Source organism: Telopea speciosissima, chromosome 6 (genome assembly GCF_018873765.1).
Source record: "Telopea speciosissima isolate NSW1024214 ecotype Mountain lineage chromosome 6, Tspe_v1, whole genome shotgun sequence".
In the NCBI taxonomy this organism is placed as follows: domain Eukaryota; kingdom Viridiplantae; phylum Streptophyta; class Magnoliopsida; order Proteales; family Proteaceae; genus Telopea; species Telopea speciosissima.
The window spans coordinates 1,600,325-1,620,197 of NC_057921.1; the positions used below are offsets into that span (position 1 = coordinate 1,600,325).

At 41.7% G+C, this 19,873-nt stretch overlaps 1 protein-coding gene across 1 annotated transcript; it reads right to left on the reverse strand.

Moving 5' to 3' along the window:
• Positions 1 to 2,672: 2,672 nt before the first annotated feature.
• Positions 2,673 to 3,788, reverse strand: LOC122664495. Its single transcript, XM_043860336.1, has one exon. It carries the CDS (start codon positions 3,786 to 3,788, stop codon positions 2,673 to 2,675), a length of 1,116 nt encoding a protein of 371 aa, XP_043716271.1.
• Between the last annotated feature and the right edge of the window lie 16,085 nt (positions 3,789 to 19,873).

The window sequence follows — 19,873 nt, forward strand, 5'->3', positions numbered from 1 at the left end:
TTCACGTACTTGATTTGAGAAATGAATATGCCATCTTTCATCTGACGAATTTGCAAACCAAGAAAATATGATAACTCACCGGCCATGGACATCTCAAACTCTATTTTCATTCTTTCTGCAACGTCCTTACACAACTCCTCCACGTGGCCTCCAAAAATGATGTTGTCAACGTAGACTACCACAACTATCTGACTGTTGTTCTCGGACTTGATGTAGAGATTACTATCCATGAATCCGTTCTTGAATCCCAACTGACATAGATAGGTATCCAAGCATGAATACTATGCTCTCGGTGCTTATTCTAGTCCATATAGTGCTTTCTTCAGTCTACACACCATGGTAGGATCTTCACTCAATTGGAATCCATCTGGCTGCTCGATATAGACTTCCTCCTCCAGCATCCCATTCAAGAATGCTGACTTGACATCCATCTGATATATTCTAAAACCTCGATGCACTGCAAAAGCTAGGAACAATCTGATAGCCTCCATTCTTACAACTGGAGCAAAGGTTTCTTCAAAATCAATGCCTTCTACCTGGGCATAGCCCTTGCATACCAATCTTGCCTTGTTTCTCACTACTTCACCTCATTTAGCTTGTTTCTGAAGACCCACTTTGTACCAATAATATTCTTATTAATTGGTCTTGGTACTAAAGTCCAAGTCTTGTTCTTCTCTATCTGATCAAGCTCCTCTTCCATTGCTTTCACCCAACTTATATCTTGTATTGCCTCTGCAACTGATTTGGGCTCTACAAGAGACAACATAGAGTAGGTGTTAGCAGTCTTCATCCTCCTGGTTTGAACGCCGACACTTGGGTCAACAATGATTTGCTGCCTTGGATGATTCCTCTGCCATTTGTTGGGGGTAACTGTAGTGTCTTCTATCTGTTCTTCTGAGTCTTCATCTGCTGGTTCAACTAACTCAGGTGTATTGTCCTCCTTGATTTCACTATCTTCAGGGTCATCAGTGAAATCCTTGAACATTGGTAGCTCTCTAGTGGGGTCTTTGGATGCTGCCTTCTTCTCATCAATAGTGACACCAGCACTTTCAACAAGCTGCTTCAGTCTTTTATTGTAGCACCTATATGCGTTGCTCTGATTGGAGTAACCTAAGAAACTGCCTTCATCAACTCGATCTTCAAATTTCCCCAAATTCTGATCTAGCCTCTTTAAGTAGCATCAATTACCAAACACTCTTAAGTGCTTAACAATAGCTTTCCTCCCAAACCATAGCTCATAGGGTGTTTTTCTCTCATGGGGTTTGAGCATGCATCGGTTTTGTATGTAAACAGCAGTGAGGACTACTTCCTTCCAAAATGTGGTAGAAACATTGCTCTCATTCATCATGGTGCGAGCCATCTCCTATACTGTTCTATTTTTTCTTTTGACTACCCATTCTACTTAGTTATCTTGGATGCTGAAAATTGTCTTCTGATGCAGTGCTTATTGCAATAGTCTGTGAACTCATCTAGAGTGAATTCACCACCTTTGTCACATCTCAAGCACTTGATCCTTTTGCCAATCATGTTCTCAGCCTGATTTTTGAAGATCTAGAACCGATGTAGTGCCTATACCAACTACAGTGGCTCTGTACTATAGTGTTCCTTTACCCTATGAGTTACTCTGGTCTGCTTGCCTTTCTGACATGAGCTACAAATAGACTCTACAAGCTTGCTGATTTTTGGAATGTCTCTTACTGTGTTCTTCGAACTGATCTTGACTAGGTTATCAAAGCTCATATGACCTAGCATTTTGTGCCATAGCCAGTTTTCATCCTGTTGTTCAAATAAACAAGAACCTTCCATTTCATCAGTCAACATGTAAAGGTTTCTAGAAGTTCTCGTACCTACTGCTACGAGCTTACCATTGCTTGATTTCCTGATCTCACATTCATAGGTGTTGAAGATGACATCATGCCCTTTATCACAGATCTGACTGATATTGAGCAAGTTATGTCTCAACCCTATCATGTAGAGCACATCATGGGACTTTGCTTTTTTTCAAAATTGACTGTGCCTTTGCCAACTATTTTTCCTCCATTATTGTTGTCAAAACGGACGGAGCCTCCATCATACTGCTAGAACTTCTCAAACATTTCTTTGTTACCTATCATATGACATGGGCAACCACTATCGAGAAGCAAAGGCATTGGCTTGTTTTGAGCTTTGAGAGCTATCTTCAGTACCATAGAACTGGCCTCCACAACATCCTTCTTTTTCACCCAAATAGTTTTCACAGTGGTTGTTTTAGGCTGAACAAGATTCTTTCTTTCCTGCATATTGTTAGTGTGCAACATTCTTCTACAATATTTGGCAATATGTCCATACATGTTACATTTATAGCATCTTAACACGCCATCCATCAAAGGGAAAAATTAATTCCTAGAGGAGTAGTTTCTAGGGCCACTGTTCATCCTACATTCTTAAAGTTTATGACCATAAGTATTGCAACTATAACCATAGCCATAAAATGGAGTGTACCTGAGTGGTGCAGCTGACCATGTAGATGGTGCATACCTCCAAGATTTTTGGTGTGCCATTTTTCTTCTATTCTGTCTGGGGGTTACTTTCTTCAACTGTATGGGATCTTCAATAGTACCTTTGCCTTTCACCATTTGCTTTGATGACTCGCCCTCATAACCTAGGCCAAACTTGATGTGCACAGGTCTCTGCTAGCTCAATATCTCATCAAGTTTGTCTGTTTGAGGATCAATGACTGAAGGAGTGCTCTCAATAGATTTGTCCACTTTGTTTCTAAGCATAACAACCTCTTCCTCGAGCTTGCAGTAATCACCAGACTTAAGGGAGAGTTGAGTTTCAAGCTCATCAACAACCTTCTTGAACTCTTCAATCTGAACCTTCATCTCAAGTATTTTCTTCTCAGCTTTCATGAGTTGCTTTGTAGTCTTCTTATGGCTTTTGCATTCAGTCTTTAGCCCATCAAGAGCTGCAATATGCTCTCCTTCTAAGTCTACCTCAGCCTCCTCCTCATCATTGTCAGAACCAGTGGTGGGGTGCTCATTAGACTTCTTAGTAATATCACTTAGTACCATGAATAGTGACTCATCTGTAGTATCATCATTTGACTCATCTTCAGAACTGTCATCTGAAGTGCTATTTTGGTGCTTGGAAATGAGTCCCTTACTCTTCGATTTCCCTTTCTTGAAGAATGTTTTTTTCTTTTTGAATTGCTTGGGTTCTTCATCAGCATCTTTGCCCTTATGTGGACACTTGGCAGCAAAGTGACCAACACCTCCAAAATTGAAGCACTTAAATGGTAATTTACCTTTATACTTACCTTTGCCTCGCTTCAGTTTTCTGACGAAGTTCGTTTCACCATCATCACTATCAACATCAATATCATCTTCATCAGACTTGGGCTCAATCTGCTTTTTCTTTTGAGCCTTGAATGCAGTTGTCTTGTCAGTAGCTTTAGGCCTGTCAATTTGCATCTTGAATGTTGAAAGGGAACCATGCAGTTCATCCATGCTAAATGTATCAAGATCCTTTGCTTCTTCAATGGAAGACACCTTCGAATCGAACCGGGGTGGCAATGATCTTAACACTTTCTTTACAATCACAGGGTCTTTGATTTCTTCCCCAAGTCCTCTAATGGCGTTGACTACCTCATTAACCCTCAACATATAAGCCTCGATAGTTTCATCATCAGTCATCTTTAGGCACTCGAACTGGGCTCTATGAGTTTTTAGCTTTACTTCTTTCATCTTGGCGTCGCCATCATGAACACTACAGCTTGTCCCAATTTGTTTGGCAATGGTATAGCCCATGATTTTCACAAGTTTGCTGTCGAACTAGTCCACTCATCAATGCATTTTGAGCCTAACTGTCATTTTCGTAGGCTTTCTTCTAAGCATTCTCCGTCAATGGACCTTCCACAAGTGTGTAACCAGTCTCAACTGACATCCAGACATAGCTGAGTGACCTCAGGTAGGTTCACATCCGAAGCTTCCAAAATGCATAATTTGTTCCATCAAATAGTGGTGCTTTGTTGGATGAAGATCCTTCACGATTGGCCATTGGGTACTCTGGATACTTCCCACGTGGTCAAGCGATGATAGGGAACCTCTGCTTTGATATCACTTGTTGTACCCATTGGATCACTGAGAGGGGGGGTGAATCAGTGATGTCTAAAATCGTTCCCTGACGTGCCACTCTCGTCAACAAATATCTGAAAGCACAAACACAATCCACAAGGCACACAGAGAATTACGTGGTTCACCCGAAGGCTACATCCACGATGTAATGACCATTTGAGCACCGACTCGAGAAGTGGCCTATATGTATAAGCATGATACAGAACAATTCCACTAGCACCCACCAGTGAGGAGCACCCACCCCTTACAAAAATTAAACACAGCACCCACGGTGTTTGGAGCTACAACCCCCGAGACACTAGTCACGCACCCACGTAACAGTGTTTACAGCCAATCACCAATAAATCAAGGTTTACAACAAAAACCCCTAATACATGATGTCTACCCAAGTCCCAAAGTAAACATACATGTAAAAATGTAAAAATCAGAATTTAAATAGACAATGTGGCACCCTCTCTGATTTCTATGTCTTCTCACAATCACCACAAACACCTTATCAGACAAGGTGCAACAACTCCAACTTCACCAATAAAAAATAGATAAGTATGGCAGCACCTTACAGGATATGATAACCAAATCTCCAAGTGACACCAGTTCACAATCAGCAATATATCAAGTCATGGTAGCAACAGTACAGAATAGTGGCAGCAGCAACAATCATATAACCCTCTTTATAATTACTCTCAATAAATCAAAGAGGAACAACATGAAGCAATTGCAGCATATAATCGAACAATCTGATATTACTTCTTACAGTACCAAAACTTCAGTAAAACAATAGCAGCACCATTGCACCATTTGATCATAATAGCATCAATTAAAATCAAATCACCTAGGGAATGTAATTGTAGTAGCAATAATACCTCTTCTCAACGTGCACCTCTTGGATGACAGTAGCAACATAGAAAACCCAAGGCTGCCTCCTCTGCACTCGGATTTTCAACTCCACAAGACAGTAAGTCCTCTCTATCTTCTTAGATATGGGCAGCAACAAGGTGCACTTGCTTTCAGAACAATAACAAAGGTAGCACCTTCCTTCTATCAAATATAGTGGAGCAGTTCCTTTTTAACTTCTGTAGACAGCAACTCCTTCCTCTTCAAATCTGGACAGCAGCAGTAGCTTGGAGATCGTCAATATATTCTGTAGCACAATAGCAGCATCCTTCAAATCTTTTGGCAGCAAGCTTCATTAAACCTTAATAAACATGGACCAAATCTGATTTGAGAAATAAAGTGGCAGTATTGCATTTAGATTCTCATTGCATAGTGGCACCGACTATGGCTTCAATAGTATTTAATTGTTGGTCAAACAACGGTCCAGGGATCAAACCATGGTTCCCTAGGGAGACCAAGATATTTATCTTTAGAGTTTTGCACACCCTGGGCTAGCCCATGGTGTCCCAGGGGTGCCCCATTTTAATTTTTGGGTTTCCCATGGTCGCCCATGGGAACCCTGGTGCATCCCTATTAGGGTTTCTCCTTCCTTATTGCATTCCATAAAATTAATTATCACAATAGGGACGGAGAAATTCATCTCTAGTCCATCATATGGCAAGAGGGATCCATCCCATACTCGAATGCGCAGTGGAAATTAATTTATTCGAGTTTCTTTCGCATCCCATAAATATTAATAATCAATGAACAGAAGGAATTAATAAAGAACTGCTAACCTGGTGAGCGTCAAGTGTTGCTCCTCCAATAGACAGTGGTTCTTCCTCCAATGAGCGCTCCAAGCAAACAGATCTGAACCTCCAATGGTGCTACCAAGGTTCTACACGCCAATCCCAGATGCCCTCAAAATCCTTAGCACAGATCTAGGGTTTCACAAACCCTAACTCTCAAACACAGGTGAGAGAAGCAAGAAGAAGAAGAGAGATCACAAGAGGGAGAGAGAGAAACCAAAAATGCAGGAGAGAGAGTGTCTGCTCCAAAAAACATGGAGAGCTTCTTTCTTTTGCATTTTATGGTCCCCTATTTATAATAATAGGGTTTAATTAAATCCTAGATAGATTTAATAGAGCCCTAGTGAGAGTCTGACTCTCTCTCTCTCAGTCTAGCAGTTCTGTTTAAACTCAAAGTGCTACACAGGTGAAGAAGCAGAATCTAACAGGGAAAGTATTAATTAGATTCTTTATTTAATTATTAATGGATAATTACAATTAGCACCAAATTCATTAATTAAATAAAAAGCCAATTAAATTAGCAAATTCCAAATAACTCCCTATATGATAACAATTTATCATATACAACCCCCCCACTAATCAACACCATCATTATGGAATCTAGGGCATGTACACATGTACTGCCAAACCCCAATCCATAGTACATGTCCATATAAGAGCGTCTATGCATCCGATCGGGTCCCGTAAAACTCGATAAAACACTTTATTTGAAATAACTATAAATAATGTATCATTTTATGTAAAATAAATTTTGCAAAACCATTTCCAAAATGGTACTGGATCCAGATTCTGATCCGACCATGCACAGACAGTCTCTATCTTGGTGTTCCCCAATTGGGCAGTGGTGACCGTGTTGGATAACTCCTTCACTCACAAAGTGTTCACGCATTCCCAGAACACCGACTTTGACACGCTTGAGTCTCAGTCATTGATGAACCAAAGAATGCGATCACACTTTGCAGTGATAGGGTTCCCTCAGGTACAAGGTGTCGGTGACATATGTCTATCCCTTCCTACATCTGGCAGTAATACATGAGGGAATCGACAGAGTAGATTCTTCGCCAATGCACACATCAAACATGTGAGCACTCGCATTCATACCCTGACATCACATGTCTAGGCATACCCAATGCGACGACCATATGATAAGGGTGCCCAGCCCAAACCCTAGTCGTGACTACCATTTTAAGTATAACATACGGACACATAATGCTAAAAAAATTTATATCGCATGTGACAATATTAAACTAAAATGTATAACTGTTCAATACAAAGGTGAACCAGGTTGAACCGGACCGAACCGGGTTTGATGGACACACACTTGTCCAATAATCTCCCACTTGTACATCAAAGCCAATTCCCCATACATTTTAAACCCATGCCCTCCATGTGTTTCTCAAACACTCCTGGTGACAAACCCTTTGTCATGGCATCAGACACATTTTCAGTTGTGTCCACTTTGGAGATACTCACGTCACCCTGCTGGATAATCTCTCTGATGAGGTGATACTTCCGCTGCACGTGCTTGTTCCTCTGATGAGCCCTAGGCTCCTTAGCTTGTGCAATGGCCCCTCTGTTGTCACATAACAGGGGAATAGGGCCCTTGACAAGATCAGGGACTACCTCCAAATCTGATAGGAATTTCCTCAGCCAAACACCTTCTTTTGCTGCATCACAAGCTGCAAGGTATTCTGCTTCGATAGTAGAATCGGCTGTAGACTTTTGTTTCGCACTCCGCCACACAATGGCACCTCCACCCATTAGATATACCATCCCGGATGTGGATTTTCTGTCATCCTTGTCAGTTTGGAAATCCGAATCTGTGTATCCTAATACTGACAACTGATCAGATCCAAAAACCAAGAAATATTCCTTAGTCCTTCTTAGGTACTTGAGGATATTGTTGACAGCACTCCAATGCTCGCGTCCAGGGTTAGATTGATAACGACTTACCATGCCTCGTACACAACATGGCGTACATAAGACTCCCTACTGCTGAGGCATAGGGAATCCTCTTCATCTATTCAATGTCTGTCTGAGACTGAGGACATTGAGATCTAGAAAGATGGACTCCATGTCTGAAGGGAATACTTCCCCTCTTGGAGTTCTCCATACTAAATCTGGCCAGGACTTTGTCTATATAGGTAGCCTATGACAAGCCTAGCATCCTTTTCTAGCGATCTCTTACGAGTTTGATCCCAAGGATATAGCTAGCTTCACCAAGGTCTTTCATCGAAAATGTTGTGGATAACCACTATTTTACCGATGAAAGAAAACCTACATCGTTACCAATCAGCAATATGTCATCTACGTATAAAACAAGAAAACATACTGCCCTCCCACTGATCTTGTTGTAAACACATGGTTCATCCAAGTTTTGATCAAAACCAAATGATTTGATTGATTGATCAAACCTAATGTTCCAGCTCCTGGAAGCCTGCTTCAGCCCATAAATGGACCTCTGTAATTTGCACACCTTGCTTTCTTCCTCCAAGGAAGAGAACCCCTCTGGCTGTTCCATGTAGATTTCCTCTTGAAGGAACCCATTTAGAAATGCAGTCTGCACATCCATCTGCCAGATCTCATAATCAAAGTGTGTTGCGATAGCCAATAAAATCCTGATGGATTTCATCATTGCTACTGGTGAAAAGGTTTCCTCATAGACTATACCCTCTTTCTGGGTATAACCCTTTGACACCAGTCTCGCTTTGAATCTCTTGACCTTTCCATCTGTGCCCTTCTTGCTCTTGAAGATCCATTTACATCCAATCGGCTTGACGCCAAATGGTGGATGGACTAGAGTCCAGACCTTGTTGGAATGCATCGAATCAATTTCAGAGCGCATTGCTTCCAGCCACCTAGTAGCATGAACATCCTTTAGAGCCTCAGAGTATGTCATCGGATCATCATCTGATTCGACCGATACCATGTGGAACTCTTCCACTGTTTCCTCTTCGGTTAGAACAGTTAGCCTGGTGGGTGGTCTAATAGTCCTCCCACTGCGTCGAGGTTCCTCAGGTGTTAGTATTTCAGTGGGTATGTCAGTTGGTCTCACTTCTAGAAGTGACGTTTCTGAGCCATCTGATAGCTCTTTTATGACTACTGGTTCGGACCTCTGGGTCATCATTTCTTGCTCCAAAAATGTGACATGTTTACTTACAATGACCTTTTGGTCAACTGGGTCATAGAAATAATAGCCTATCGTGCCTTTGGGGTAGCCTAAGCAATAGCATCTCGAAGTCCTGGATTCTAACTTGTTTGTCTGTTGCTTTCGCACATGTGCTATGCAACCCCATACCCTAAGGTGTTGAATACTGGGCTTTTGCCCTTTCCACAACTCAAAGGGTGTCTTGGCTACAGACTTAGATGGAACCCTATTCAAGATATATATCGCCATCTCTAAAGCGTACCCTCAGAAAGAAAGAGGCAGCTCACTATAAGTGAGCATCATCCTGACCATATCCAATAGGGTCCGATTGCGTCGTTCGGATACACCATTTTGTTGTGGTATGCCTGGATTAGTTAGCTGACTAACTATCCCTTGGGATATGAGATGTTCTTTAAACTCATCCGATAGATACTCCCCTCCACGATCTGATCGTAAGGACTTGATGCGTTTATCGAGCTGTCTTTTGACCTCGGCTTGGAATTCTTTGAATTTATCAAAGGCTTGCGATTTTCTACGCATCAAGCATATGTAACCATATCTAGAGTAATCATCGGTGAACGTGATAAAGTACTCATACCCATATCTTGCTTGTATGTTTATGGGTCCACACACGTCAGTGTGTATCAACTCCAACAGATCTGTGGCTCTAGCACTTTTATTGCTAAAGGGTTTCTTGGTCATTTTACCCTAAAGGCATGACTCACAGGTGGGGAATGGTTCCACCCTCAGACTCTCTAAGGGCCCATCCCTCACCAATCTACTGATTCGGTCCACATTAATGTGACCCAATCTTAGATGCCACAGATATGTTGAGTTCACTGGAGCTGCTTTCCGTTTCAAATCAACATTTGAAACAACATTCATTCTAATAGGGCAATCTAGAAAATACAAACAACTTTGCATATATCCGGATGCCACAAAGAAATTATTAAAACAAATAATCAATTTAGAATTAAAGGAAAAACTATATCTGTCCAAAACAAGTTTTGAAACTGAAATTATCTTCCTCTTGAAAGATGGTACATAATAGCAATCCTTTAAAACTAAACTAGCAAAACTAAAATTTAAAATAAAAGTTCCCACAGCCAACGCCATGGTCTCAGCTCCAGTGCCCATCCGAAGACGTACTTCATTTCTTTCCAAGTTCCTTGTCTCCTTGAACCCCTGTAAATCATTGCAAATGTGAACAGTGGATCCACTATCCACCAACCAAGAATTGGTCGGTTCAAAAGATAAATTAGACTCATAAAGAACGTGAACATCACATGTATCTTCTTTAGCAGCCTCAGTTTCATCTGGCTTCTTGTCTTTCAAAGTTTCCAGGTAAGCACGACAGTTTCTTTTCCAGTGACCCTCCTTCTTGCAATAGAAGCACTTGCCTTTGCCTTTATTGCCAGACTTCCCACCCTTGGCTTTCAGGGTCTTACCCTTACTTCCCTTTTTCTTCTTCTTTCCATTTGAAGAAGGCTTTGCCTCAGTTGCATTGACCTCAGCCTTGTCCTTTTTCAAGGACGCTTCAGCCTCTACCAGTGCATTAGCAAGCTCGGTGAGCTCCATCTCCTTCTCGGACATCTTGTAGGACATCCTAAAAGGTGCGTAGGCAGAAGTGAGTGACGCTAAGATCACATCAGTCTTGTATCGCAGGCTGAAATCAGTCCCCATGGATTCCAATTTTTCAAACAGATTGATCATTTTCATTACATGATCCATCACTGGAGTCCCCTGGGACATCTTGGAGTTATGGATTTGACTCACCACATCAGAATGTGCGTGTGTCAACTGTTTGTTGAACAATTTAGCAAGCTTATCCATTTTACCCCCAACAGTGCATATATCCTTGACTGAGTCTACAACTGACTTTTCCAACGATCCTAGGATATAGAGTGATGCCTTGGAATCCCTCATGAGGAACTCTTGCATCTCTTCATTTGCCTCAAAATCGTTCAGGTCGGGTTGAGGAGGAACTTGTTCATCTAGAACTGTGTACAGTCCTTCAGCAGTCAGGAGCAACTTAATGCTCTGGTACCAATCGACATAGTTTGTACCATTAAGTTTGTATTTGCTAATGAGTGTTAACAGGTTGGAATTAATGGCAACCATCGTATATTAATCTACACATGCACAAGTAAATAACCACATGCTAATTAATGACCATTGAAAATAATAAATTGAGCACACACATCAATGGTCTTTCATGATTTGGGTTTTCCTCATAACCTAAAAGATGAATTGGATACCTACAACCCTTGCATGCATAACTTACCCTGTCGGGAGTCATTATACACACCTTGGTAGTGTGGACTAAGCTGTCCGCCTTATGGGCTTCCAATATTTTCGGCCACCTGGGTGTCATATCCAGATCCTGTCGGCTGACATACACCCAAGTCATGTACTTACCTATTGCATTAGTTAGAATCATGGAATCATGAAAGATGGCCCACTGTCGCAGTGCCCTCTCACTATCCATACCCTAACATATCTAGATAGAGGTAAATATAGATAAATGTGTGACAGAGGTCCTGGCAATGTCCCCTGTCAGCTTATGCGGGGTCATGTCACACACTTTCTACATTTATCTTCAATAGGAGGCCATGGACATGTCTACCGATTAAGACTAGTCCATATCATACATGTATTGTGAATAAAGAGGGATTAATTAACTCTCACATACATGGATAGATTTAAACAACAGAATTAATCAACATTAATTAAAAGTGATTATGGGATGGCGGCATTTTTATCAGAAGCAATTAAAGAACCCTCCCAATAAAAATAAAACTAATAACTTTGGGTGCATTTATCATGTCATGGATGCCACGCCTCGATCATCTCCTCTGCCCGATCACGTCTTTAAAATAGGTGACTAGCATCTCCATAAGCTTTGAGCGCCACATGTGGATCACCATCTACATGCCCTGGGAGTCCTAACACCTCTAAAATTACAATGGAAACCTAGAAAAAATTCTATACACTTTCCTTTCCATAATAATAAAGAAACCCCGCATGGAGAAACCAACTCACCATTTGGGCTGCCCATGGGGTGGAGTACATTTGTTTATAAAAAAGAAAGGGGGAGAGAGAGAAAGAGAGAGAAGCATCACATCCACCCGTAATCCCATGTATCATATGCATAAACAATCCATCCATTTATTAGAATGTCATTCCCATAATCACATCATAATATAATTTCATGCATAGGCATTAAAGCAAGTGAACCAAAAATTAAAACATGGATTCCATCAATTATTGAATCACCACATCGCATGTGATAACATGTATCCAAGCCTATAAAATTAAAATCGCATTTTAATTGCAAGTGGGTAAAGAGGGAATCTCTTCACCCATCATCATCCTCCAAAAACAAAACAAAATAATAAAATTCTGTTTTGAAAAATCTGTTTTTTTTTTTATTTTTTTAATTTTTTTAATTTTTTATTGTTAAACTGGAGGGAAAACAAGGGGGGTACATGCAGCCCACTTGCGCAGGCTGCAGGCACTCCCTGTGCAGCCCATAGGCACAGGGCCCATGGACAGCAGCCTTGGGCTGCAGGCCACAGGCCTGCTGCCCGTAGGCTAAAGCCCACAGACAGTAGCCTGCAGGCCCGCAGCCCGCAAGGGGATGCGCATAAGGGTAGGTTCATGGGGAAGGGCGTGCGCAGAGGCTTGGCAGCGTGCGCTCCCCCCCCACATATAGAACATGATTAAAAAATTTTAAAATAAAAATTAGTAATCACAACCTAATTGGATACATACTTCAATAATTGGAATAAACAAAACAAACCAAATCCATCATCACATGGGTAAGTTGTTACACTAACAACCTTGTAACTACCCATGTGCACATGGGAAGGTTGTTACAACAACCATATCCTAACCACCCATGTGCCAACTTGCATCCCACTCATGATAATCATATTAACCATTAATTATCTAATATTCATGGGTGGGAAAGGTGGCTCTGATACCACACTGTTGGTCAAACAATGGTCCAGGGATCAAACCATGGCTCCCTAGGGAGACCAAGATATTTATCTTTAGGGTTTTGCACGCCCTGGGTTAGCCCATGGTGTCCCATGGGTGCCCCATTTTAATTTTAGGGTTTTCCATGGTCGCCCATGGGAACCCTGGTGCATCCCTATTAGGGTTTCTCCTTCCCTATTGCATTCCATAAAATTAATTATCACAATAGGGATGGAGAAATTTGTCTCTAGTCCATCACATGGCAAGAGGGATCCATCCCATACTCGAATGCGCAGCGGAAATTAATTTATTCGAGTTTCTTTTGCATCCCATAAATATAAATAATCAATGAACAGAAGGAATTAATAAAGAACTGCTAACCTGGTGAGCCTCAAGTGTTGCTCCTCCAATAGACAGTGGTTCTTCTTCCAATGAGCGCTCCAAGCAAACAGATCTGAACCTCCAATGGTGCTACCAAGGTTCTACACGCCAATCCCAGATGCCCTCAAAATCCTCAGCACAGATCTAGGGTTTCACAAACTCTAACTCTCAAACACAGGTGAGAGAAGCAAGAAGAAGAAGAGAGATCACAAGAGGGAGAGAGAGAAACCAAAAATGCAGGAGAGAGAGTGTCTGCTCCAAAAACGTGGAGAGCTTCTTTCTTCTACGTTTTATGGTCCCCTATTTATAATAATAGGGTTTAATTAAATCCTAGATAGATTTAATAGAACCCTAATGAGAGTCTGACTCTCTCTCTCTCAGTCTGGCAGTTCTGTTTAAACTCAAAGTGCTACACAGGTGAAGAAGCAGAATCTAATAGGGAAAGTATTAATTAGATTCTTTATTTAATTATTAATGGATAATTACAATTAGCACCAAATCCATTAATTAAATAAAGAGCCAATTAAATTAGCAAATTCCAAATAACTCCCTATATGATAACAATTTATCATATACAACCCCCCCACTAATCAACACCATCATTATGGAATCTAGGGCATGTACACATGTACTGCCAAACCCCAATCCATAGTACATGTCCATATAAGAGCGTCTGTGCATCCGATCGGGTCCCACAAAACTCGATAAAACACTTTATTTGAAATAACTATAAATAATGTATCATTTTATGTAAAATAAATTTTGCAAAACCATTTCCAAAACTGTATGATCCCAGTTCGATCCGACCATGCACGAGCAGTCTCTATCTTGGTGTTCCCCAATCGGGCAGTGGTGACCGTGTTGGATAACTCCTTCACTCACAAAGTATTCACGCATTCCCAGAACACCGACTTTAACTCGCTTGAGTCTCAGTCATTGATGAACCAAAGAATGCGATCACACTTTGCAATGACAGGGTTCTCTCAGGTACAGGGTGTCGGTGACATATGTCTATCCCTTCCTACATCTGGCAATAATACATGAGGGAATCGACAAAGTAGATTCTTCGCCAATGTACACATCAAACATGTGAGTACTCGCATTCGTACCCTGACATCACATGTCTAGGCATACCCAATGCGACGACCATATGATAAGGGTGCCCAGCCCAAACCCTAGTCGTGACTACCATTTTAAGTATAACTTACAGACACATAATGCTCAAAAAGTTTATATCGCATGTGACAATATTAAACTAAAATGTATAAATGTTCAATACAAAGGTGAACCGGGTTGAACCAGACCGAATTGGGTTTGATGGACACACACTTGTCCAACATTAACAACGTAACCGGTTCCAGCACCTCTCAATCAAGCTTCTCTCTTGAATACCGAAATGATGCCTTCTAACAAAACCATGATAGCAACCACCATAATTCTTCTTTCTTTCTCATTCAGTTCTGCTACTTCACATACTCCCAAACGGCTGCTCTATTTCTCACTCTTTTCTTTCACAATTCTCATGCACTTGAAGAGATTACCTTTTTGCGTACTGCTGCCCCTCTTTTTATATGAACACAGATATGCAGCATAGCTTCTGCGAGAGGAGAAAAGAAACTTAAGAGTTTCCATTCTATGTTCAAACTTGGGCCGCAAGGTTATTCAAATTTTGGAAACCTTCATTTAAAATAATCAAATCCTTTCTCTAACAGTATCGGATCTGTATTAGAGAATAAGAAGAGTCCAATACGATAGAGACTTCTATTTTTGCATGTACAGGATTCCAATCCTAATTCAACTTCTTCTCCTTTTTATTTTCTTAATTCCACAAAATAGATTATATCCAATCCATAAGGGAGAGTTTCTAATTTTGCGGAACTTCTTGCCCATCATGCCAGCTGTCCAAATTACCATATAGGAATTCTGAAATCTGCCCATGACTCCTCCTAGAATTGCATGTAGAGTCCTTGTTTCACATGTCTACTGCCTTCTCCTTTTTTATTTTTTAAACTAACTCAATAGCTATGCAATCTGTTGTCCACGCATAACATTGATCTCCAACACTTGTTGAATTTATGTACATGAAGAATCCTTGAAGGGCATGTGACTGCTTCTCTTTTACCCCTTTTTTATTTAATGATAATGCATTGCTTCTATCCATCAACTTATACACTGCATCAGGGCATCATACGGCAGTAGCTATGTTTATATTCAACTAATGTGCTGCTGACATCACCATTCCACTTGAGCTTTTATATTCAACTAATTAATGTGCTACTAACATCACCATTCCACTTGAGCTGCCTATCATCAATCCACTAGGCATATAAAGAGTCCTTGATCTAAACTCATAATTGGTTTGGTTATTGAACCAAAGGTGGCTTAAACCGAACCAAATCACAATTGGTATGGTTATTGAACCGAAGGTGGCTTAAATCGAACCATGCAGATATCTTGGCACTGTTGACACCAATTACAATATTACATGTGTTGCAAATATGTTGTTCAACACATAGATAACAATCGCGCCAAGTGCTTGGGCAGAAATAGCCAGAGTTCAGAAGCTGCTTGACCAAGTTAGGGAAGACCTGGAAAACAAGCCCGAGAAAGTATGAAGCTTGCAATTTCTTTTCACCATGGGCGATTCGATGTGATTCGGCCTTTTGACTTTGTGATTTTGTGGCCGATTTGTTTTTGGCTAAAACAATTCTCCTCTTTTTGTTTGTATGGCCATTACTCGGCCTAGAAGTCTATCACTTTTGCTTCCCACATTGTTGGGTGATATTGCTTTAAGTACTTCCTATTTAGTGGCCTTAACTGCACTTGACCATCCAGCGTTCTTAAACGGTAGGCTCCAACCCTCAAGACCTGATGCACTAGAAATGGCCCTTCCTAGGTAGGTGACCATTTTCCATACTTGGGATCCTTGCAGCCAATTGGCAGTACGGCCTTAAGTACCAGATCTGATTCAACGAATGCCTTGCACTTGACTCTCTTGTTATATGCCTTGGCCACTTTGACTTTTTGGGTCTGAATTTGGTCGAGAGCTAATAACCGCTGCTTTTCCAAATTCTCAAGTTCAGCCATTATGGAGTCGGAATACTCTAGGGGAGTTAACTTATATTGCCTTGCCACCCGCAGAGACTTCACGGTTAGCTCTATTAGTAGAATAGCGTCATAACCAAAAGTTAGTGCATAAGGAGTAGTTCTTGTTGCCATCCTCTTTGAAGTCCTAAAGGCCCAAAGGACTTCTGACAACACTTCTGCCTAAGACCTTGGGTTATCGTCGATAACCTTTGACAAATTTGCCTTGATTACCTTATTACTAGCCTTAGCCTGACCGTTATCCTATGCGTAATAAGGTGTTGAAAAGGTAACGGTCGTACCATACTCCTACGCGAATTGAGCTACCTCTCCTCCAGAGAAGACTGACTCATTATCATAAGTAAGTGTTTCAGGCAAGCCAAAGCAGTGTATTTTCTCTCGTTTCAAGAACCTGATCACATCGGCCTGACTGACCGACTTCATTGGTGCAGCTTCCACCCATTTGGTGAACTAATTAGTGGCTACGATGACAAACGTGTGTCCTTGGGCTGAGGGAGGAGTTACTTTCCCAATCAAATCAAGAGCCCATCCTTTGAATGGTCACGACTTTACTATAGGGTGGAGCTGCGTTGCAGGTACTGCTTGCATTGGGGCATGCCTTTGGCAGGCTTGACACCCTTTTGCATATCTGATGCAGTCCTGTAGGATGGTTGGCCAATAGTAGCCTGATATGCAAGGACTCATTCAAGCCCAGGCACTTGAGTAGAAGATCACCTTGGCCCCATTTAAACAATTATTCCCCTAATAACAGATAATTTAGTACACGATACTTTGTCTTTCGGTCAACTTTCACATTAGGATTCTAGAGAAAGTGGATGACCGGAGATCTCCAATTTGGCTGAACCCTTTCCAAGCATCCTACTTCAATCAGGTCATCGTCTAAAATGGATGAGAAAGTTTTTCTCTGAATAATAAAAGCTTTTTCTATCTCACCCTCCGAGAATGTGACGCTTGAAGCAGCTTCGGCCAAACAATTGGCCACACTGTTCTCCGCTCATGGAATGTGCTTGACCAAAGTGTTTTCAAACTTGTCCAGACATTGCTAGGCCATAAAAAAATATGGAAGCAAAGCCTGGCTTTTGCAACGGTTTTCCTTGGCCAAATGCTTGATGACTAATTGAGAGTCGCCAATGATTTCTACGTTTTTCACACCCATAGCATTGAATGTTTTAAGACTGATCAACAATGCCTCATACTCGTCCTGATTATTTGTGCACGGGAAGCAAAGTTGGAAAGTGAAGAGAGTTTCCATGCCAATAGGAGACACCACAACTATTCCTGCCCCTGCTGAAGCACTGGTTTTGGAACCATCAAAGAATAGCTTCTAGGGTGACCGCGCAATGGCGTTAACCCCTGCGTCCATACTCTCTGCGTCCATACTCTCCTCACCCAATTCCAATGGGGGATGCTTTGTGAGGAAATCGGCCAAAGCCTGGCCTTTAACTGGTTTCTGAGGAACATACTAAAGCGAGAACTCAGTTAAGGCCATCATCTATTTTGCTATTCGTCCCCTCATAATCGGTCTGGAAAGCATATACTTGATGACATCTGTTTGGCAAAGAACAAATACTATCGTGGGTAACAAATAATACTTGAGTTTGGTATAGGTGAAGTATAGTGCCAAACAGAGTTTCTCGATGGGCACGTATTTCCTCTCTACGTCGGTCAAGGCACGACTTAAATAATAGACGTCTTGTTCAAAACCAATCTCGTTATCTTGGGCAAGTAAACTGCCAATCGACTCGAATGAGGCCGAAACATACAACTTGAGCGACATGCCCTTCCGGTGTGGCGTCAACACAGGTGGCTTGGTCAGGTACCATTTAAGCTCCTCAAAAGCCTGTTGATTTACACTCTCCCAAAGAAATTCGTCATTTGATCAAAGTCGCAATAATGGGGAGAATGCCCTGACCCGACCGACAGAGTTCGAAATGAACCTCCTAAGGAAGTTAACCTGTCCCAAAAACTTCTGAAGCCCCTTCTTGTTTCGGGGAGCTGGTGTCTACATGATTGCCTTGGTTTTATTTCTATCTACCTCGATCCCTTTCTGGTGGACGAGAAAACCAAGGAAATTCCCCGTTGATACCCTGAAAGCATACTTAAGGGGATTCATCTTCAGACCGTTCAGTCTCATTCGCTTTAAAGATTTACGAAGATGACCGAGGTGCTCATCCTGGCTCATAGACTTGACCACCACATCGTCGATGTACACCTCTAAGAACTGCCCAATCATGTCATGGAAAATGAGGTTCATGCCTCTTTGGTAGGTGGCCCCTAGATTTTTCAACCCGAAAGGCATCACAACCCACTCAAATGTTCCAAGGGCCCCAGGGCACCTACAAACCATCTTAGAGATGTCCTCTTCTACAATAAATATTTGGTTGTAATCCGAGTGACCATCCATGAATGATAAAATCTGGTGCTTCACGGCCGAATCAATTAACATATCAGCCATCGGCATTGGGTACTCATCCTTGGGTGTGGCTGTATTTAGATCTCAAAAATCTATACAGACTCTTAATTTCCCATTCTTTTTAAGGACAGGAACGATGTTCACTAGCCACTAGACATAACGAGTTGGCTGAATGAATCCTGCTTTAAGGAGCCTCTCAATCTTGTCCTTTACTTTTGCCACCACCTCAGACGCCATGCACCTCAGGAGCTGCTTAACCAGTTTTTACCCTTCTATGATAGGCAAACGATGTTCCACAAGGTTACGGTCTAAGCCGGGCAACTCATAATAGTCCCAAGCAAAACAATCTTTATATTCTACTAACAAGCTTACAATTGACGCTCGGAAATCTGAATCTAGAAGACTACTAGTAAAAGTTGGCCTCTTCGTATTTCCAGAGCCTAAATCGATTTCTTCAAGTGGATCTTGAATTTCTGCCAATGTCTCATCCATCTTGGGTGGTGTCGGCCGTAAATGCTTCAATTCCAAGCCTTTACTAGAGCCCTCGCCATCTATAGAACACTTGGGCATATGGGCCTGAGCAGGAACTAGTTGTTGTTCCAGACTATAGAGGGATAGCTTCTTTATTATATCTACTGCTAAGCTTTTCTCTCTTGCTTTCTTATCCATCCCACTTGATCTTGTTCAGTAAAGGTCCATTGATGCCTGACAGCTTGAAAAGCTCAGAGAGGACATAACTCAACTGCTCAACATCTTTTGCCACCATTGAAGCAATCACCATAGCTGTCGGTCTTCGGTTCTCGTCTTGACCGACGAACGTGATGGGGGTGATTTCTCCACCATAGAGCTTAGCCTTTGCGTGATTCGCATTCACGAGGAAAGGCCTGCTGTCAGCACTCACCCACTCGATCTTTCCTTTGTCATTTCAGAAGACCAAATGTTACACCCACACCCCAAATATACCCCTATACCCCGGGGCATTTTAGACTTTTACCAAAGGCAATGCTACGGTGGCACTGGCCAACACCTGTAACCTCAAACTTAAAAT

Bases quoted from the DNA above. Each gene is read 5' to 3' on its own strand.
- LOC122664495 (XM_043860336.1), bottom strand. From the start codon at position 3,788: ATGGGCTATACCATTGCCAAACAAATTGGGACAAGCTGTAGTGTTCAT.